Source organism: Rhinolophus ferrumequinum, chromosome 21 (assembly GCF_004115265.2).
Source record: "Rhinolophus ferrumequinum isolate MPI-CBG mRhiFer1 chromosome 21, mRhiFer1_v1.p, whole genome shotgun sequence".
NCBI classification, from domain to species: Eukaryota; Metazoa; Chordata; class Mammalia; order Chiroptera; family Rhinolophidae; genus Rhinolophus; species Rhinolophus ferrumequinum.
The window spans coordinates 12657513-12678711 of record NC_046304.1 but is presented as its reverse complement, the minus strand read 5'-3'; the positions used below and the strand labels follow the sequence as shown (position 1 = coordinate 12678711).

General features: G+C 54.7%; 2 protein-coding genes across 11 annotated transcripts; both read left to right on the top strand.

The window, feature by feature from the left end:
• Window positions 1-11: 11 nt before the first annotated feature.
• Window positions 12-15668, top strand: CAMTA2 (calmodulin binding transcription activator 2). Of its 10 annotated transcripts, none has more exons than XM_033090548.1 (23): window positions 12-110; window positions 1390-1483; window positions 1665-1768; window positions 2976-3043; window positions 3126-3261; window positions 3844-3930; window positions 4188-4341; window positions 4669-4803; window positions 5360-6300; window positions 6961-7087; window positions 8387-8521; window positions 10633-10748; window positions 11369-11553; window positions 11859-11937; window positions 12128-12350; window positions 12566-12870; window positions 13746-13942; window positions 14192-14375; window positions 14599-14670; window positions 14782-14802; window positions 14959-15128; window positions 15294-15368; window positions 15444-15668. In XM_033090548.1, exons 2-23 carry the CDS (start codon window positions 1453-1455, stop codon window positions 15505-15507), a joined length of 3609 nt encoding a protein of 1202 aa, XP_032946439.1. In that variant the 5' UTR covers window positions 12-110; window positions 1390-1452; the 3' UTR covers window positions 15508-15668. The 10 variants fall into 10 exon arrangements, with proteins under 10 accessions (XP_032946439.1, XP_032946440.1, XP_032946433.1 ...); XM_033090549.1 differs by having other exon boundaries at window positions 26-110; window positions 1395-1483; XM_033090542.1 differs by lacking the exon at window positions 12-110 and having other exon boundaries at window positions 1152-1483; window positions 3859-3930.
• A 750-nt stretch (window positions 15669-16418) lies between these two features.
• SPAG7 (sperm associated antigen 7) lies at window positions 16419-20698 on the top strand. The gene is made up of 7 exons (XM_033089040.1): window positions 16419-16626; window positions 19105-19172; window positions 19402-19490; window positions 19614-19698; window positions 19812-19901; window positions 20001-20157; window positions 20259-20698. The coding sequence occupies exons 1-7, from the start codon at window positions 16542-16544 to the stop codon at window positions 20366-20368; spliced, it is 684 nt and encodes a 227-aa protein (XP_032944931.1). The 5' UTR covers window positions 16419-16541; the 3' UTR covers window positions 20369-20698.
• The last annotated feature ends 501 nt before the right edge of the window (window positions 20699-21199 follow it).

The following is a 21199-nucleotide window of genomic DNA, read 5'->3' as shown; positions in this document are numbered from 1 at the left end:
GGCCCCGCCCCGTGCGCACTGACGTCGGACGCCGCTGTCAGCCGGCGCTGGGGGGGGGTCGGTGTGGGGTAGAATGGCCGCTGCCGCCGTCACCCGCGGGACCCCAGGAGGTAAGAGCCAGGGCCTCTCGCCCGCCTCTCCGCCCCCGCGCCAGGGGGCGCAGCTCCACCCGCCCGGACGTGGCTCGCCGCGCCGGGGACCACCACCCCTCCTCCGGGTTCGCCCCCACTGCCCGCTTCCGTCCTCCTCCCCCGCGCCAGGGGGCGCCGCTCGGCGTAGGGCCCCACGGCTGACCTGCCGCGCCGAGACTGTCTGGGGGACCCCCGCACTCCCGCTGCCCCTCGCCCGCCGCGCGCCCGCGGACTCTGCCCCGCAGCTTCTCCAGAACATCCCTCCATGCAGACGGGAGGCAGGACCCTCCCACCTCAGAGCTTCTCCCGGGACCACCGCCCCGCCGTGGGGGGCCGTCCCCGGCCACCTCCGCACCCTGGCGGGCGGCCTAGCGCGGACTGCGCACCTGCGCCCAGGGGCGGAGTCCTTACCCCAACCCAGGCTCTCCAACACGCCGCTGAGCTCCGACAGGCCGCCTCCCCCCCTTCATCCCCGGACACCTGGCGGAGCCCGCGCTGAGAGCCTCCGCGAGCTTCCATCTGTTCCCCCAGGAGGGTCCGGGCTTAGGCTGGATCCAGAGTGATAGTGTAGGGTAGGCCTGGAGGCCAGGGGAGGCAGAGGCGTTTGGGGAGGGTGGGGGGAGAGGTGGGTAGGGGGTGGAAAGGGCTGTCAGCCGCACGATGGAGGATGGGTAATCCTGATGGTGGGAAGCTGATTCCTGGGTGTCTAGCCCAGATAGTACTAGGCCTTGACCAACCTGGACCAGAGGGAGAGGTTAGGATCCGTTATCAGGTCCGCGCTTCCTCTTGGAAAAATCAAATAGCGAGAACTCAGGGTGTGTCTTCCAAGGCCTAGCTCTACAGTCGGACTTAGATCTCTTGCCCAACCCCCAGCATCCAAGCTCTCATTTGCCACACCATTCTCCAAGGACCCCATGCCCTGTGTCCCAGCCCCCAGTACCTGACCCCACCGAAGCCCCAGCCTTCGCAAGAGCTCATCGTAGGGGGCCAGCCTTGCCAGCTTTCTCCCCTCCCCCACCCTACTCTTCCTGATTACTCTCTTCTGTCGCGTCTCCCTACTCACGTTGGTTCCTGGCACCGTGTCTGGTTTCTCCTCCTCCGTTCCCTGGCTCAAAACATCAGAGTCTAACCCCTTCCTCTTTCTTCCTCATCTTTCTCAGATATCATGACCCAGTTCTGTATTCCCTCTCCCACCTCATCCTCCTCATCCTGGATAAGTGTGGGGGCTTCTGCCATGACCTGTTCTCTCCCTTCCCAGCACAGACTCCCCCTCCCCCCGGCCCCTCAGGCCGGGGGTGACCTTGCCCGTGGAGCCCTCACCATGAATACCAAGGACATCACCGAGGTTGCTGGTGAGTTGATAATCCAAGTTCCCAGTTTGAGCACAGCCTTTTTCTCCCTCCACACTGTGGTGACCCTGTAATTCTTGAATCCCTGCTCTCCTTGTCATGGGTTCAGTTTCCCCCAATGCTCTTGATTCAGCCCTTTACCCCTGGGCCAGCACACTAAGCCCTCACTTCTAATTCCCTCTAGAGAACAGCCACCACCTGAAGATCTTTCTCCCCAAGAAGCTGCTGGAGTGTCTTCCTCGCTGTCCGCTGCTGCCTCCAGAGCGGCTACGGTGGAATACAAATGAGGTTTTCTAGGGAGCCTGGAGGATTAGGGCCTAGCAAGTCCTGGTGGGCGCGAGGAGGGTGAATGGGGGTCTTCCTGGGTCTGTCCACACTCCCAAGTGCAAAGTACTGTTCTGGGCTCTTTGGATCATAGGAGAGGTCTAAAGATCAGCATCTTGTAGGAGCTCTCTCCTTGGCATAGCCACCTGGGTAAAAATAATAGCTATCCCCCGTAAAGTACTTCTTACAAACGGCACTGTGCTAAGCACTTGACCTGCGTTATCTCATTCAGCCCTCTAACAACACTGTAAAGCAGGCACTGTTATCCTGTGGACTAGAGGAGGAAACCGACTCATAAAGTGCCTCATGTACTTTATCTAACTCAACATCCCCTGCTTTTAACCCCCACATCAGCTGGCTTTTTAACAGCATCAGCTGGCTCTTTCTGGAGGGTATGGTCCTGTGTTACACACCTTCTGTACTCCCCACACACAGTGCTTTGTATATACTTGGTGGTTGATCATTATTGATCCGATTATTCGATTAGAAAAGAACTGTCGGTAAAAGGGTGTGTGTGTGTGTGTGTTTGTAAATGCAGGAAGGGCTGGGGGGTGAGCAGGGTTTCATGGAGCCGGGAAGGAATTTGGTCTGTAGAATGACTAGGATTTCCAGAGTTGGAGAGATGTGCACACAGCACTTCAGACTTGTAGGGCACTAACATTCAGGAGGTTACTGCTCAGGGCATGTCCAGGGAAGAATCAGTGGACCAGTCTGGCAGGACTGGTAGGTGCAATACGAGTAAACAGTGGGAACGTGGGAATGATGGCTTGACGCCTGGTTAGGGAGAATCTTGGAGTCAGGCTGAAGAATCTGGAATTCCTGGCAGTGTCAAACCATTGACGTTTTTTGAGTCAGGAAGTGACACAAAAGTGGAATTTGGAGAGAGTAAAAAAGTACACACTACAAAGAATGGATGATGAAGAGCTTGGACCTGCCCCTGAGATAAAAGCCCCAGGTGGGAAGGAGAAAAGGTGGGGTTACACTTTTGTCTGTGCTAGAACCTGGAATGGAACCTAGGATTCTTAGGGCAGTGGGCCTTGCTGGGCCCATAGACCTGGCAGCATCCTCCACTAGCTAGCGAATTCAGCGGAGAGTCAGACTGAGGGGGTGACTGAGAGGCCAGGCTGAGATTATGAAGGGGACATCCACCTGAGTACCTCCACTCCTACAGGAGATTGCATCCTACTTGATCACCTTTGAGAAGCACGATGAGTGGCTATCCTGTGCCCCAAAGACAAGGTGAGAAAGTTTGTGAAGATGGAGAGTGGCACGGGTCCTAGGTTCTGTTCACAGAATTCGAGGCGAACTCTTCCCTCCTCAGACCTCAGAATGGCTCCATTATCCTCTACAATCGTAAGAAGGTGAAGTACCGGAAGGATGGTTACCTGTGGAAGAAGCGGAAGGATGGGAAGACCACCCGAGAGGACCACATGAAGCTGAAGGTCCAGGGCATGGAGGTAAGCGAGGCGTCCAGCCCATCCGCCCTGGCCCGCCCTCCTTCACCCTTAGCTGGGTTCCAGCCCTGCCAGGGCTTGGTGACATTGCCTCACCACCCTCCCAGGCACTCTTCCCTTTTCACTCACTTTGCATCAGCTGGCTGAGAGCTTAGCCCGCTCTCTGCTTCCTATTTCCCTCAGTGACCCAACTCTCCAGGCCTTAGGCCATGCCTCCCCCGGGGGGCACTGATGCTCAGTCCCCTCACCTGCTTTGTGTTTCCCTCAGGGATCCACATACAGAACCTCTAAGCACAGGCTTCTCTTCCCCAAATCATTGCTCCTCATCTCAGATGTGTTCTTGCCCTGCCCTCCGATTTCTAGATAGTCCCATGTCTCAAACGTAGTCCTCATTGTAGGGCCCTGGTCCCCCTGTTCCCTTCTCCTATCCTTCATCTGTGACTTGGGGTGCTGGGATTTTAAAGGTGTGTGAAATAGGTGGGGTGGGTGAAGGTTGAAGAGGAACTGGTAGAAAGATTGGGATTCCTGCAAAGGGACTGAACAGAGGAAGAGTTGGGGAGCAGACTAGCCCTCCCCCCACCCCAGCCTGTCTCCTGGCAGTGTCTCTATGGCTGCTACGTTCACTCTTCCATCGTCCCCACATTCCATCGGCGCTGCTACTGGCTGCTCCAGGTAAGGACAGAAGAGCTCAGGAAGCCACCCTCTTCCTGGCTTTTTGAGGGAGGTGGGGTCTAAAAGGATGCAGGGGAAGGATGACTAGGTTCTGAGTGCGAAAAGGAGCCTGGGAAGAGAGAGGGGCTTGGGGATAGAGAAAGCCAGAACTTGGGAGTGAGGTTGGGGGGTACCCAGGAAGAAAGTGAAGACTAGGAAGCCGAGCCCCTGGACCTCAGGACCCCATGGTGCTCTGTGTATGTACCTTTGTGCCCCAGAACCCTGACATCGTCCTTGTGCACTACCTGAACGTCCCAGCCCTGGAGGATTGTGGAAAGGGCTGCAGCCCCATCTTTTGTTCCATCAGCAGCGACCGTCGAGAGTGGCTGAAGTGGTCCCGGGAGGAGCTGTTGGGACAGCTGAAGCCCATGTGTAAGGCAGCAGGGCTAGGACAGTGCTCCATGGGGAGTGGAAACAGGGTTCTCCCAAAGGCACCAGGAGCCTGTGAGGTGACCATTTCCCTCCAAGCCAGGAGGGTGCTTTCCGGCGGGGGTGCTAGGCTTCCTGGTGAGTTCTAAGGTGTTGGAATGTGGAGAAGGGACAGCTGTGAGCTACAAATGCAAGCAGTCTTGAGGCTGCTGGCATCTGTTCACCTGGCCAGAAGGCTTGGAGCATCTCAGGGGCTTGGAGGAGCCATCAAGGTGCTCTGGGGACTGTTTTGTGGTGGTCCCACAGCACTTCCCCCCAACTCTCCTCTAGTTCATGGCATCAAGTGGAGCTGTGGGAACGGGACAGAGGAGTTCTCTGTAGAGCAGCTGGTGCAGCAGATCCTGGATACCCACCCGACCAAGCCTGCACCCCGAACCCATGCCTGTCTCTGCAGTGGGGGCCTTGGTTAGTGACCCCTGACCTTGGTACTCCCTTCCTTGCCTAATCACACTGTACTTACTCAAGCGAGGGGAATTTGCATGCAAATTTGCATATCTTTTGCATATTCCAGAAAGATGGGCCAGATAAACAGAAGCCTTCCCATTTGGGTGCACACTGGCCCCAGCTCCTTTTACTTTTACTGGCCCCGACTCTTTATCTTCTACCCTTAGCAACTCCTTCCACTGCAGCTTTACCACTTACACCCAGCCTTAGCTTTATTCCTACTTGGTACCCCCTTGTGTCTGTTCTTTTGTCCTTGTTCTATACCTTTACCTGTTTCTCTCAGCTGCTCTTCCAAGCTCTCTCAGTCCAATCTGCAATGCCTCTCCAGTCCTGTTTTATTTGGGGAGAAGAAAGTGGGGGAGGAGAAGCATGTCGGCTGCCTCCCAGTGGCCACAGTCAGTATTACAACTCTGGTATATAGCGAAGTCCCAGGAAATGCAAGAAGGCTTCTAGTAAGGGAAGGCTGGAGAAAGATGTATCATGTTCCTTCTCTCCTTCCCACCTCTTTCCACTCCAGGTTCCGGGAGCCTTACCCACAAATGTAGCAGCACGAAACACCGCATCATCTCTCCCAAAGTGGAGCCCCGAGCTCTAACTCTGACCTCTATTCCCCAACCCCATCCCCCCGAGCCCCCTCCACTAATGGCCCCACTTCCCCCAGAGCTCCCCAAGGCACACACCTCCCCATCTTCTTCCTCCTCTTCCTCCTCTTCATCAGGCTTTGCAGAACCCCTAGAGATAAGACCTAGCCCTCCCACCTCTCGAGGGGGTTCGTCAAGAGGAGGCACCGCTATCCTCCTCCTGACGGGACTGGAGCAGCGTACTGGGGGCTTGACACCCACCAGACACTTGGCTCCTCAGCCTGATCCTCGGCCTTCCATGAGCTTGGCTGTGGTTGTAGGCTCTGAGCCCTCTGCCCCACCAGCACCTCCCAGCCCTGCCTTTGACCCTGATCGTTTTCTCAACAGCCCCCAGAGGGGCCAGACATATGGAGGAGGGCAGGGGGTAAGCCCAGACTTCCCCGAGGCAGAGGCCGCCCATGCCCTCTGTTCCGCCCTAGAGCCTGCTGCTGCCCTGGAGCCCCAGGCAGCTGCCCGGGGTCCCCCTCCACAGTCGGGAGCAGGTGGGAGAAGAGGAAACTGCTTCTTCATTCAAGATGATGACAGTGGGGAGGAGCTCAAGGCCCAGGGGCCTGCCCCACCTGCACCTTCACCCCCTCCTTCACCCTCGCCCTCACCTGCCCCCTTGGAGCCATCCGGCCGGGTCGGAAGAGGGGAGGCCTTGTTTGGAGGAGCTGGCGGGGCCAGCGAGCTGGAGCCCTTCAGTCTTTCATCATTCCCAGACCTTATGGGAGAACTCATCAGTGACGAAGCGCCAAGCATCCCTGCCCCAACCCCCCAGCTCTCTCCTGCTCTTAGCACCATCACAGACTTCTCCCCAGAGTGGTCCTACCCGGAGGTGAGTGTCAGGCTTCTCTCCTCACTCCTCCATCCCTCTTACCCCATAGTCTGAGGCCTAGTTCCCACGGCTGCGCTGTTCTCCTCCAAGCCTCTATCTTTCCACAAAGTGTAGCTTCTTTCCTGTTTCCACAGTTCTGACTCACCCTTTTCCCTTCCTCCCCCTTCTACGTGGTAGCTGTGGCTGTGTGAGTCCCCCAAGTGCCCAGGTTCCCTTGGTGACTGTTTCACGGGGAGGGAATTGGGGCAGCTCAGCATGGAGAAGAGAAAACACAGCTGGGATGTGACTACAGACCTTGGGAAATGAAAAGACTGTCTTCAGCAGTGAAGAAGTTCTGCTTTATGCTGCCCCAGAGAGGGAAAGGAGGAACTAAGAAAAGGACTTCCTCCCAATGACAGCTCTCTGCAAATGAGTTGGTAGCCTTGGGGGAGGCAGTGAGTTCCCGTTTCTGGCAGATTCCAGGTCGGCAGAGAGGTTGGGGAGGGACAGATGAGCTGACCTCACGCCACTGGGTCCTGTCCAATCCCTGTACCGCCAGACTATCTAGCACCGGGCCCGCCACGGAGTAGATATTCTCGGGGTGTCTGCATTAACGAATGAGTCTGTGAGTGAATACACTGCAGAGGTCCGGTCACATAGCTCTCTGACTTCTGTCTGCAGGGTGGGGTCAAGGTGCTCATCACAGGTCCCTGGACAGAGGCCGCCGAGCATTATTCCTGTGTCTTCGATCACATCGCAGTGCCAGCCTCACTTGTCCAGCCTGGTGTCTTACGCTGCTACTGTCCCGGTATGGGGATTGGGAATCGTCAAGAAGGAACTAACATGGGCAGTGAGGACTTCCGGGAAGCACTGGGCACCAGTGTGTTGGGTTGCTCCTGAGAGCACTAGGACCTCATCTAGTCCTGAGGCCGAGCCCCATGGCCCCCGGCAGGCAAATGAGTCTGGGCTTAGGTGTCAAAAGGTCTAGGTTCTGGTCTGAGAAACCTCCTCCTTACCTGACCAGTCACCTTACAGACACCTTCTTTCTTGGGTCCTTGACCTCCCCTCAGGTAAGGTCAGTCATTTGTCCCTAATGTCTATCCAGGCCTCTGGCTTAGAGTCAGAGTCTCTGGCTCTAATCCAGGGAGCTCTTGGGAGAATGAGAAGGGAGAGATGTTAGTCTCCTCTAACCCGTCTTGGGACTGCAGGACATGGGCTTCTAGACCTGCGCTGTCAAGAATGGTAGCGATTAGCCATATGTGCCTATTGAGATAAATAAAATTTAAAATTCAGTTCCTCAGTCACACTAACCACATTTTGAGTGCTCACTAGCTACGCTATTGAACAGTGCAGATAAACATTTCCATTGTTGAGGAAAGTTTGTTTGGACAGCACTGGTCTAGACGTCATTGCCAAGGCTTGTCTCTGCCTTTTTGGCCACCAACCTTGCCCCTTACCCTGCACTCAACTGTCAGCCTTACTGTGGGACCCCCAAGGGTCACCAGAGTGACAGGTTGACGGCTTTGTTGTCTGTGAGTGTGTTCTCCCCCAATCTCAACAACTCTGCTCAGTGGTTCATGAAAGGAAAGGGGATGAGACCAGAGAAGCTGCGGCTTGGGAAGAACAGTCTCAGCCCCTAGTCCTGGGACCAAGGCCTGGTGGTTTCATTCTCAAGACTATAGATATTGAGACCCTGGGACATAACTCTCACTAGAGACCATTGGTGAGCAGCTAACACTCCTTCCCCCAGGGTCGTGACCTCCAGACTCTGATCTTAGGAGACCAAGGGGTTTGTTTATCCACCATGAAATTGTTTACAAGTATAGGTGTCTCTTGACCCTCAGCTTCCAGGCCTTTGTGCTGAGTAACAAACATCCTTAACTACAGGGTTTAGAGTCCCAGGGGTCTCTGGCCCATAGCATGTATTAAGTTCTTGAATGAATGAAATCCCTTCTCAGTGCGAAGGCCACCAAAGCCAGGGGCCTGTTCACCCACAGCAGGGGAGCTGGAGAGCTTGATATGCAATGCTCATCTGTGGCTCTGACACAGGGTGCCAGGGAAGGAGCTGGAGAAAGAGAGCCCTTCTCACTTATCCTGCCCTCCCCAGCCCATGAGGTAGGGCTGGTGTCTTTGCAGGTGGCCGGGCGGGAGGGGCCCCTTTCTGCTTCTGTGCTCTTTGAGTATCGAGCCCGCCGATTCCTGTCACTGCCTAGTACTCAGCTCGACTGGTTGTCACTAGATGGTAAGTACCTAGCCCTCTGACCCCAAGTGTTAGCCCCCACAACCTATGAGCGTGACACTCCTAGACCCCTCAGTCAGGTGGCCCCCACCTAGCCCACACTTTATCAGTCTTTTCTCAAGTCCTGCTTTGTCATTTCTAAATGCAGCAGCAAACTTCCTTCATCTCCTTTTCCCCGTAAATCTTGAAGCCATCTTTGTATGTGGGATGTGTGTGTGTGTGTGTGTGTGTGTGTGTGTGTATACAAATAGTGCCAAAAAATGTTTACACATTTTAAGAAAGGAAAAAACTTAAAATTGTAATACTCAATATATACCAATAACAAAAGATGAATACGAGTCATGTTTGACTTCTGCAATTACAAGAGGTGCTCCAAGTGGTTACCATCAGTGTCCAGATACTTCTGATTACAGCACTACTGCTTGAGCAACATTGACCAAAGTGTCCACTTTTATACATTTTTTTGCACCCCCAGTATATAAGGGTGTACGTGTTTGTGTGTATATACACACATACCTATATGTGTATATATTTACATGTATATGTATTGTAATTTTCTTGTTTTTCCCTCTAATAATAAAGATACGTGTTTATTATAGGAAGTTTGGAAATTACAAAAAAGCACAAGATAGAAAATGAAAATTGCCTGTTTTACTACTCAGTAATATCCGCTACTTGAATATCATGGTATACTTTCTCATACAAACACACTTTCTTATACAAGCACAGGGACACATGTACGTACACGTATATGTGTGTGTATTTATTTAAATCTAGAACTGTGTTTGTTCCTTTTACTGGTTATCCCTCCTGTGGCTTTGAGAATGGTATTTCTCTGCTCCTGCTTCTTTCTCAAGGTTTGCTCTTCTCCGACTCCTCCTCTGGGTGTCTCTGTTGTTGCCTCAGTTCTGCCATCATCCTGTTGAGTGTGCTGCCTCCTCCCGTCCCTCCTTCTTGCCCTCATGGGGCTCGCCCCTAGCTTGCCTCCCTCTCAGAGCTGCCTCCTCACAAAGCCCGAGTGTGTGTGGGGGTTTCCAGCAGCCGACCTTGGAATCTTGCCAGGTCTCCTAGTCCTATTGTGTCCTGCTGTGACTGCTCCTCACCTTAGTTTCCTGTCCCTGCCTAGTCTGTGTTGGGCCATCTCTCCTGTGGGTCGCCCCATTCCCTCTTCTTTCTATTCCTAGTTCTCCTTGGACCAGGGTCTTGTCCGTCTTCTTCTCTTCCTTGTTGCTTGTTTGATAGTCCCCAGCTCTCCTTTGTCCTTCCTTTCTTCTCACTTTGTTTCTCCTTCCTGCTCTCCTCTCTGTGGCGCTTGGCTCTCTGCTCATCATTTTCCACCCTCCTCCCCACCATCACTTCTGTACCTTCATGCCCTCCTGTCTGGCATCTCAGAACATCCCTGATCCCCTCCCTGTTTCTCTGTGCCTGTTTTCCTATGGCTCTGATCCCCTCCCGCCTCCCCTCCTTGTCCTTGTATGATCTCAAGAGGGGACAGATATAGCTTGGGATGTGTGTGTGCGTGTGTATTCGTGCATGGGCTGGCGGGGAGGAGGAGGAATGGACATGGCTATCCATCTCTGTCACCTTCCCTCCCTGCCATCCTCTTTGTGGACAGCTGCGGGGGGCTGGGAGGAGGGGGTGGTGCTTTTCAAAGCATAGTCCCTGAGCTCTTTTGGGCAGTAGGTAGCAGAGAACAGGGACCCTGGAGTCCTTCAGCCCCAGCATGGGGGACAAAGGTAGTGTCTGGGGCAAGAAGAAAAGACAGAACAGTTAACCTAGGAAAAGACTAAGGGAGTGTGTGTGTATGTGTGATCTGGGGCAGCTCCAGGCTGGATGCCAGGTGGGAATTCCTACTGTCTCTGTGTCTTAAAAGACACAATTGTGGTTCTGGATTCTAGTCCTAGGCTGATAAGTAGTATTAAGAGCCCGAATTTAAGGGCTGAATCTCGATGAGCTGTTTTTCAAAGGTGGGTGGGTAAAGGGACTGTTGTTTTGGAGAAGAAAAGAATATGGTTTTGTCTTCACCTCCCAGATCCTAGGATAGGTCCAGTTCTGGTGTTTAGGGCGTCATCTAGCCCCTGCCCACTCAGTCTCCCACACCCGTTCCCCCTCAGACAACCAGTTCCGGATGTCCATACTGGAGCGACTGGAGCAGATGGAGAAGAGGATGGCAGAGATTGCAGCAACTGGGCAGGCACCCTGCCAGGGTCCTGATGTACCTCCAGTCCAGGTACTTCCATGACGGAGGTCCATAGTGGAGAACAGGGGGAGGGTCTTCCTTAAAAAAATGGCTCTGGTGTATGACTCCTCACTCTCCCGTCCCCAGCCTCCTCCCTAATCCCTGATGTCACCCTGCTCCCAACCCCTCCCTGTGGCAAGAGTGGCTATTCTGGGCACCCTTTTGGCATGACAGGCTTCAGACTATTTCTGGTCTGAAGAAGGGTGGAGGTGAAGGAGAGGTTGGGGGAGGGGATCAGGAGGGTTGGTGCTCAGCACTCTGCGGGTCCTGAATCTCTAAAGGAAGAAGACTGGGAGAGGACTCTGGGTTCTGAGGGGGAGAAGCCATTTGTGGATATGGCACTGATCTGAGCTGAAGGCACAGCATGGGCAAGGGTGTGTGAGGTCTGGCTGCCAGAGGCGCTGGAGGAAGTTGGCTATGGGAGTGGGGGACACCCAGGAACTCAAACTGGAAGAACCGATGGGCCATCAGTGGTCTGGGTGGTGGGAACCTGGAGTGGGAAGTGTGGAAAGGGGCAGAATTAGAAGCTGAGATGGTGTGGGGTGGTCAAGGCCATCCCAAACCAAGGGACCAGATGCTCAGATCTCTGCATAAGGGTGTGTGTACTGCAGGATGAAGGCCAGGGGCCCGGGTTCGAGGCACGGGTGGTGGTCTTGGTAGAAAGCATGATCCCACGCTCCACCTGGAGGGGTCCTGAACGTCTGGCCCACGGAAGCCCCTTCCGGGGCATGAGCCTTCTGCACCTGGCCGCTGCCCAGGGCTACGCACGCCTCATCGAGACCCTGAGCCAGTGGCGGTGAGCAGGGGCAACAGGGAGGGGACTGGGCAGCCATTGGGACAGCAGTGTCAGGGGACTGAGGAGGACCTGGAGCCCTGCCAAGAGGGAGCTGGGTCTCTGTAGGAGAAAGGAAGAGGGGTTGGAAGAGCATTTGTATTGGGGGGAATTTTAATATCCAAAGTTACAACAATGACTTCTTGCCTTCCCTACATTGGTTAATCTCTGACTGCCTCATCCCACTGACCATAGTGCTTCTAGACAACTTGCTTCCCTGTCCCTTCAGTTCTGATGTTCCCACTCTGTCCCTTTCCCAAACCCTCCAGGAGTGTGGAGACTGGAAGCTTGGACTTAGAGCAAGAGGTTGACCCACTCAACGTGGATCATTTCTCTTGCACCCCTCTGGTGAGGATGCTGGATTCCTGAGTGCATGTGGGGCAGTGAGAAATGGGGAGGGTGCTTTAAAGGGAAGACCTGCAGGGAAGGAGTGGGGAGGGCAAGGGACTGAAGACCTAGCCACCCGGAGGAAGGGCCCCAGGCCTCATCTCCACCTCCACCCTCCTGCTCCTCCCATCCTCTCCCTGCCCCTCCTCAGATGTGGGCTTGTGCGCTGGGACACCTGGAAGCTGCTGTGCTCCTTTTCCGTTGGAACCGACAGGCACTGAGCATTCCCGACTCTCTGGGCCGTCTCCCCCTGTCCGTGGCTCATTCCCGGGGTCACGTGCGCCTTGCCCGCTGCCTTGAGGAACTGCAGAGACAGGAAGCTTCAGCGGAGCCCCCACCTGCCCTGTCACCACCCTCCTCCAGCCCAGACACTGGTGAGGGTTGCCCCGAACCTTTTTAGGAGGGGGATGTGGGTGGGAGGATAGGCCAAGGGAAAGCTGAACAGAAAGAGACAAGTGTGAGGAGGGCAACCGAGGAGGCAGGGGTGGGGAGCTAATACTAACAAGGGCATGGAGATTGCGAGCAAGGCAACCCAGGGACGGGGGGGGGGTGGCTCCTGCTGCCCTCACTTTCTTCCCTCACCTCACAGGTCTGAGCAGTGTTTCCTCACCCTCAGAGCTGTCAGAAGGCACTTTCTCCGTCACATCAGCCTATTCCAGCGCCCCAGATGGGAGTCCTCCCCCCGCTCCTCTGCCGGCTGCTGAGATTACTATGGAGGAGGTGCTCCCCGGCCAGCTCTCCTCTGGTGCCCCGGAAACCCCCATACTCCTCATGGACTATGAAGCCACCAACCCCAAAGGGTCCCCACCCCCTCCTCCTGCTCTCCCACCAGCCCTGGATGCAGGGGCTGCTCCAGAGGAAGCTGACAGCCCACCAGCTGTGGACGTGATCCCGGTACTGCTTATGTTGATGGAATTATGAGGGCTAGAGAGTGGGGTGCAGGGGTGAGGTGAGGCCGACTAGTCCATGAAACAGACTGAGTCTGGCTCCATGAGGAGACAAGCTTCTTGGGGAACCAGAGTGATGGAGGGAAGTTGGGACACGTGTGGAGGAGAGAGATTGCCAACATGGAGGTATTTAGCAATGACCTTTAGTGAGGAGGAGGCTTGCACGTGGTAAAGGCTAAGAAAGTCTTGTGGAATGAATGAGAGTGAATCTTCAAGTGTAGCAGCATACTTCTCTTCTAGAACCTGGGGATGTATCTGCTTTGAGAGACTGATAGATTAACTGGGTAGCACTCTTAAGTACAAAAACTTGAGACCTGCACAAGGTAGGCTGTTGCATGTGGACAGCAGGAAGTGCTGCTGGCTTCAGGGTTGGAGTAAAGGCAAGGCTGGAGCCATGCAATAGGTTGTTATGTGGTCAGTGAGCACTGAGTTGGTTCTTGGTGGGGTGGCAGGCATGGCCAAGCCTGCGGGTAGGTTGTCCTGGCCCACTGCCACAGGGCAGCGACAGGGGGACAGTGGGCAGCTGGCCTGGAAGGCCAAATCCTTCATTTGCTCAGCTCTTGAATCTCCATTTGGAGTATGTCCTTCCTCTCCTATATTCTCTACATCTCAACACACGTGGCAGGCCAATAAATATAAATGAATGAATCTGGAAAAGTGGCCGAGAAAGACAGGGTTAGAAAGGACAGCAATCCCTGAGGCCTCACCGGCTGGTAGAGAGAGGAAGAACAAGACAGGAAGTGGCCTGAGTTTACAGCTGTGGCAGGGCAGGAACATTTGGCAGTTGGGGCCCCTGAAGGCTCACCCAGCTTCTTCATCTAGGTGGACATGATCTCACTGGCCAAGCAGATCATTGAAGCCACACCAGAGCGGATTAAACGAGAGGACTTCGTGGGGCTGCCTGAGGCTGGAGCCCCAGTGCGGGAGCGGACAGGGGCCGTGGGGCTCAGTGAGACCATGTCCTGGCTAGCCAGCTATCTGGAGAACGTGGACCATTTCCCCAGCTCAGCCCCTCCCAGGTGAGCAGCTCAGGACAGAGCCTCCGGATTCTTCTTCAGGGGAAGGTGGGAGGAAGGCAACTTCCCTATAGGCAAAGCTCCATTCTGGCAGAGTCCCCAGAGCCTCTGAGAAGGGGGTTTGAACTGGCTAGTGAGCTCTGAAGTCGCTCTTTCCGGGCTCTGTTGCCGGGGGTCTCTCTTCACAGCAATCCCTAGCCAGGAAGAGGGATTTTGGATACCCCTTGACTTCCTTTCTCCTTGTCCCTACAGTGAACTGCCTTTTGAGCGGGGTCGCCTGGCTCTCCCTCCAGCGCCTTCCTGGGCAGAGTTTCTCTCTGCATCTGCCAGTGGCAAGATGGAGAGTGATTTTGCCCTGCTGACATTATCGGATCATGAGCAGCGGGAACTGTATGAGGCAGCCCGAGTCATCCAGATGGCCTTCCGAAAGTACAAGGTCAGAGGGCTGGGGTGGGGGAGGGCGGTCTCAGGATGAATTACACAATCTCGAGTCAAGGGAGACTGTGGGCTCCCAGGACTTGGGGAGGAACAGCAGTCATCCAGCGAGACAGGCCTCAGACGGGGTGAAGGGTCAGGGGACCCCAGGCAAGAATGGAAGGACCGGTCACACATATATTAGCGGGGCCCTTAGGTGCTAAGACTTCCTTTTCACCCCTTAGGGCCGGAGGCTGAAGGAGCAGCAGGAGGTGGCAGCAGCTGTGATCCAGCGCTGCTACCGGAAGTACAAGCAGGTGAGATTCCCCCCTCAAGCGCAACCACTAACCCACACTCACACACATGCATTCCAGCCCAGAGCATCCAGATGGATGCTGGAGCCCTAACTCCCCTTCTCTCTCCACAAGCTGACCTGGATTGCACTTAAGGTATTAGGCATGAGACCTGGTGTGAGGTTGTCTGTGATGATTCAGCCTTTCCATGACTGATTAGAGAAAGACTTACATCAACTGAACTTGGGGGGATGACCCTGAGGGGTTTGGGTCTCCATTTCAGGCTCTTATTCCTCCTCCCCACCCCTGCAGTTTGCACTCTATAAGAAGATGACCCAGGCGGCCATCCTGATCCAGAGCAAGTTCCGAAGCTACTATGAACAGAAGCGATTTCAGCAGAGCCGTCGAGCAGCTGTGCTCATCCAGCAGCACTACCGCTCCTACCGCCGCCGGCCCACGGGCAGCCTACCTGCTCGCAACAAGTGCGGCCCGCGCTTAAGCCCTGTGCCTGCCGACTGCCCAGGGCCCCAACTCCCAGCTCACTGTCCTGCCCCCTGCCCTTCCCTGCTAGGGTCCCCTAAGGGGCTGAAGGCAAGGGATGCCTGAGTGTTGTGTGAGGTCTCCTCATCCTTTCTGTCTTCCACCAGAGGCTCCTTTCTCACCAAGAAGCAGGACCAGGCAGCCAGGAAGATCATGAGATTCCTGCGGCGCTGCCGACACAGGTACTCATCCTTTCTCCTGTTGTCACCCCACCAGATCTGCTGGTCTCTTCTGACGTCGTCTTTGTCTCTCTGCAGGATGAGGGAACTGAAGCAGAACCAGGAGCTGGAAGGGCTTCCCCAGCCAGGACTGGCCACCTGACCTCTTCACGCCTTTCTCACCACCCTGGGGGCCGCTTCTTGCAGTCTTAAGGGAGAGGACTCTCTGGGGGAGGGAGAGCCCCCTGTCGGCAGCTTTCCCTGTCACTTTAGTTGGAGCCCTTCCTAGGTCTCCAGCCTCCACCCCTCCAAAGTGCTGAACTCCCTTTCCCACCGCCACCCCCAGCTCCTCCACCTCTCTGCTCTTCCCTCTGGGTCTTGCCTCCTCTTTTGGTCCCTGGGTCCAGAAGACCCACGCCCCACAAACCTGCATCTTCAGCTGTGACCTCCAGAGCCCTGCCTGCCCCTTCTCCACATCTCTTTCCCTGCCTGCACCCGCCTCGACCCCTTCCTGACTTGCCTTATTTATTTGTTCAATGCGTCTCTGAATGTATCCGCCTGGCCCCACCTCTGCCTTCGCTGTGCGCGCGCCCCTCGTGTTTCAGGGCTGACCGTGCCCGCACCCGACTCCGCATGTTTGCGTCTGTTTCCTCCCTTTCTGGCCTTGTCTTCCCCCCTCACTCCGACTCTGGCCAACCTAGGGGCCAAAGGGGGGCTGTATATAGGAACACGTTGCGGAGTCCCGCCCCGTCCCCCGAGGGGAGGGGGCTTGTACATATGTAACATACAGAGTATAGTGAAGAATCTATTTAAGGCGCCGCGGGGAAGGCTGCACGGCCGGACTTGTGGTTCCCGAGCGCGGCGGGGGCCTCCTGCCGGTCCCACGAGCACTTTCTACTTGTGCATGGGCTTGATTTCTACAAATTGCCATTAAACATCGCTGCACCAGCCAGCCTCCGGCCTCTGTCTGCGGGGGGACGGGGGGGTCGGGGACGGGCGGGGTCGGGGACGGGCGGGGTCGGGGACGGGCGGGGGCGGGGCCTCAGCCGGCGGGAGGCGGCAGTGGGCTCCGGGCCGGAAGAGCGCGCGGGCGCGGCGGGGCGGGTGCGCGGTTTTCCACCTCCGACGTGTTTCCGGCCTTAAAGGCATTTCGCCCTTCCCTTTAAGACGCGCCGCCCCCTCTCAGTCACTCCCAAGATGGCGGACCTACTGGGCTCCATCCTGAGCTCCATGGAGAAGCCACCCAGCCTCGGTGACCAGGAGACTCGGCGCAAGGCCCGAGGTGAGGATCCCAAATTCACATCCGCCTTTCTTCATCCGGTTCTCAGGACCGCACTCTTCCCTCATGGACGATGCCGCCTCTTCAACCTTGAAAGACCCTTCAGAGGCCCCTTCCGAGACCCCCAGAGTCCCTAAAAGGCCTGCCGACCCGCCCGCCTTTCGTAGCGGACGGTGATTGGCTACCTGAAGCCTAGCGCCAGCTTCTTCCCTCTCCCTCAGTCCTTGTTTTCCATTTGTCGACGGGCCTGCCTGTCCGCTGCTGGCGTGCTCTGATTGGCAGGGTGCCGCCTACCCCACCCAACCTCTTGGTGTTCCTCAGCCCGCCTTCGGATCGCAGGAGGGCGGGTTCAGCCGCTCGGCCCTTCCTACCTCCTAGCTGCTGTGTCCCACAGCCCAACCCCATTCTGATTGGGTTCAGGATACGCCCATCCACAATCCTTTCACCTCCATTGGCCATCTCAACTGAAAGGTCTACCTATTAAGTCGTATTAGACCTTCCTGTGGACCACCCCATCCCAGCATCTCCAATTGGTTGTTGGGTTCTTTTGGTGCCTTTATATACCTCCTACTAGATTTAACCCGGTCCCTCCTGCCTTCCTCCATCCCTTCTGTAACCTTAAATTCCCGAGCTGCCCGGGGGCATCGTGATGTTGTTTGGAGAATTGAGAATGCTTCTGCCCGGTCCGATTAGCTGTAGTCTCCCCGCCTGTGTTCCCTAAGTAACTTCCCTGCTGTCTGGCTGGCTCTAGTTCGGCTGCCGGCCAGGCGGTGCAGGTTTCCCTAGGGTTGCTTGCGCTGTGACGTGTGAATGACTCTGACCGAATGACTGCCTTGGGGAGGACGCCAGCTCCCAACCCTGCGGACCTTGACCGTGGACAAGCCCCGTCCCGGGCATTGGCTCCCCACCCGCCCGAGGGTGACCAGGGCAAGCTGGATGCCTTCAAAGTGCTCATCAAGTGCTGCTGAATACCGAAATGTACATTGACTGAAGGGTTCCTAAGGGCCATGGGTACCCTCAAGAGCCCACACTCTAGAGCACTGATGAAATGCGCATTGATGAAATGATCACACAGATTTAATAACCCACTTACTTGATAAGTGCTCAGAAAGAAAAATAATTGTTATAAGAGCAGCAACCTAGTGGTCTCTGCAGTGACCTGAGATCTGAAGAATAGCTAATTCAGTAAATGAGAGAGGGAGCAGTGTTACAGGTAGAGAAGTGTATTTGAAAGCTGAGGAAGGAGGGAGCATAATGGGAAGCAGCAACTGGAATAATTTCATCCTCACCATGATTGTCTAGGTGGGGTTCGCCAGCGGCGCCTGTCAGACTAGGAAGCTGAAGTTCAGAGTTTAGTCACTTGCCTGAGGTCACATGGTTACTAATTGGCAAAGTTTTAAACCCAGGTGTGACTTTTAAGCCTATATTCTTAACCATAATCTTATGCCACCTCAGAAGACTCACAAACCAGTTACAGAACAGTCAGTGGCCACGGTGGGTTATGGTCAGAGCCCTTGAGGTCGGAGAGATGAGAGCTCCTAAATTATCAGGCTCTGGGACTACAGAGATTAACTGGATAGGAGATGAACAGGGTCCCTGCCTCCTAGGAGCTCAGAGTCTGGTAGGGAAGACAGAAAGTTACCTTGTGTTAGTTCTCAGCACATGCTATAGTGGATGTCTGAACCAAATGTGTGTGGTCCCCAGAGGAAGATGTGAGTAACTCTGACTCATGGTGGATCTCAAAGTTTGCAAGAGGAGGAAAAGCATATCAAGCAGCAGGAACATCACGTGCAAAGGCATGGAATGATTAGGAAAATGGGAAGAGGTTTAGTGCAGCTGGAAGGATTCAAATCCTGTGGAAGAAGTGGGCCTTAATATCAAGGATTGGAAATGGCAGAAGAGAGGAGAGGGGACATTAAGACCCAAGGGTGAGGAGTTCCTTTGCAGCTCACTTTGAACACCTATGCTCCCAAAGGAGAAGGGTGTCAGATTAGCCATTTCAGCTTTGTCCTGCTGTAGAAGTGAGAAGTGGGGGGATGTTACAAAATATAGGAAGTTAAACAACTTCCCCTTTCCAATGTAGACAATGAGATAATAAACTTTGAGGCTAGGGCTTAGTCTGGTCTCCCTACCTTCCCAGGTGCCTTATAGTTCTTTGTATATTGTGGGCATTAAATAAATGTTTGTTAGTTGGTTTCCACAGTGAGCTTGGGAAGTGAGGTTAAGTATGATTCTAATCTTTGCTACTCTCACTAACTGAGCTCCTGAAGGGCAAAGCTATGTCTTAATTATCTTTGTGCTCCAGGACCTAGCACAGTGCCAGGTATAAAGCAAATATCGACAAATGCTTCGTGAATAAACAGTAATCCTCCCTGCCCAGGCTGGTACCTCCCAGTGGTCACCAGACCTCCTTCAAAGCTTGACAAACTCTCTCCACCCATGCTTCCACTCCTGGCCTCATGCTGCCTTTCTCACCCCCAGAGCAGGCTGCCCGCCTGAAGAAACTACAGGAGCAAGAGAAACAACAGAAAGTGGAGTTTCGTAAAAGGGTGAGAATAACTGGAGAGATTAAAGGCAGCCTCAGGAAGGACTTCCAATAAGTTAGAATTAGAACCCAGTTTTTTTTTTTAAATGTCCCAAGAGAGGTGAAGCCTGAAAGCCCATGGCATGGAGGCTGGGAAAGGTGTGGGGAGGCGAAGGTTCATTGGCCTAGCTGGGAAGAGGGCTATTGGGGCAGCGCCATCATCTCATACCTTCTTCCCATTTTCCTCTCCCAAGATGGAAAAAGAGGTGTCAGATTTCATCCAAGACAGTGGGCAGATCAAGAAAAAGTTCCAGCCGATGAACAAGATAGAGAGGAGCATACTGTGAGTGCCTTGGGCTGGGGTGGCCGGGGTGGCATGGAGGGGCCAGCAGGGGTGTCCACGACCTGAGGGTACTCGGCCCCCTGGTGGCTCTACATAGTTTTCCCCTCTCCCCTCCCTTCCCAGACACGATGTAGTGGAAGTGGCTGGCCTGACATCCTTCTCCTTCGGGGAAGATGATGAGTGTCGCTATGTCATGATCTTCAAAAAGGTGAAAGGCCTGAGTTCCCCAATCTCTCTGCTTTTCAGCCTGTACCCCCATGGAGAGAAAAATGAAATAAAACGTGTATTGGAAACTTGACCCCAACATCCCTTCTTCCCCAGGAGTTTGCACCCTCAGATGAAGAGCTGGACTCCTATCGTCGCGGCGAGGAGTGGGACCCGCAGAAGGCTGAGGAGAAACGGAAGCTGAAGGTGAGTTTTGCCTGGCAGTCCTGGGAGCTCTGCAGTCCTCCACTGGGAGGGGTTGGGGTCAGGCCCCTGAGCACACGTGCCCCACCTTTGCACCCCTAGGAGCTGGCCCAGAGGCAGGAAGAGGAGGCAGCCCAGCAGGGACCTGTGGTGATAAGCCCTGCCAGCGACTACAAGGACAAGTACAGCCACCTCATTGGCAAGGGGGCAGCCAAGGATGCGGCCCATATGCTACAGGCCAACAAGACCTACGGCTGTGGTGAGGCCACCGTGGGCTGGGGAGGGCATGGGAGAGGAACACTGGATGGGGGCAGGGGAGGGGACCTGCTGAGGCCCTCCCACCCTCCCCTTTGCCCCCAGTGCCTGTGGCCAACAAGAGGGACACACGCTCCATAGAGGAGGCCATGAATGAGATCCGAGCCAAGAAGCGTCTGCGGCAGAGCGGGGAAGAGTTGCCCCCTACTTCCTAGGCATCCCAGCTCCCTGGGACGGGGCAGGGGGCAGGGAGGGAGAAGGCTGCTGCTGTTGGAACCCATCCTGGAGTCCCAGCTCTGAACCACCTCCTAACAGCCACCACTCAGGCTGGAGGAGGCAGGTGTTTGATTGGTCACTGTAAGAGCTTGGAGATGTATGTGTGCATGTGAGAGAGAGAGGGAGAGAGAGAGAGAGAGAGAGGGAGAGAGAGAGAGAGAGAGAATGCACAGGTGGGTATTTAATCTGTATTATTCTCTGTTCTCCTTGGAACTTTCTTCCCCATGGGGCTGGGGTTACTTTACATTCAATAAACACTGTTTAACCCATGTCTTGGTTTGTTTGAACAGAGAAAGGTGGGTCCTGGAGAGGAAGAGAAATAATTTTAGCTTGAGCAGTATAAAATTGTTGTTTGTGTAGGCCAAAGATGGCCAAATACTGGCACTTTCATAAGAGATAGGAATTTAAGAGCACAATTGTTAGAGCCGAATATTCTAGATTTGGATCCTCGTTCTGCCGGTTACTAACTGTTAGGTTGGGTGAGGTATTCAATGTTCTTGTGCCTCAGTTTCCTCACCCCTAAAATGGGGATAATAATGGTAACGATCTGATAGGACTGTTTGAAAGATTACACAGGTCAATATATATGTCAGATATTTAGAGCACCTCCCGACCTTCGAGCTCCACAGAAGTGGAAGCTGCTCTGGTTTTCACTCTCATCCTCTGCACTGCAGTGCTCTGCAGATCGCGTACTACAAGTTATTGGCAGATCTGATCCAACTTCCCCCTCACGGTGATGTCAGAACCTAGGTCCAGGAGCTGGTTCCATG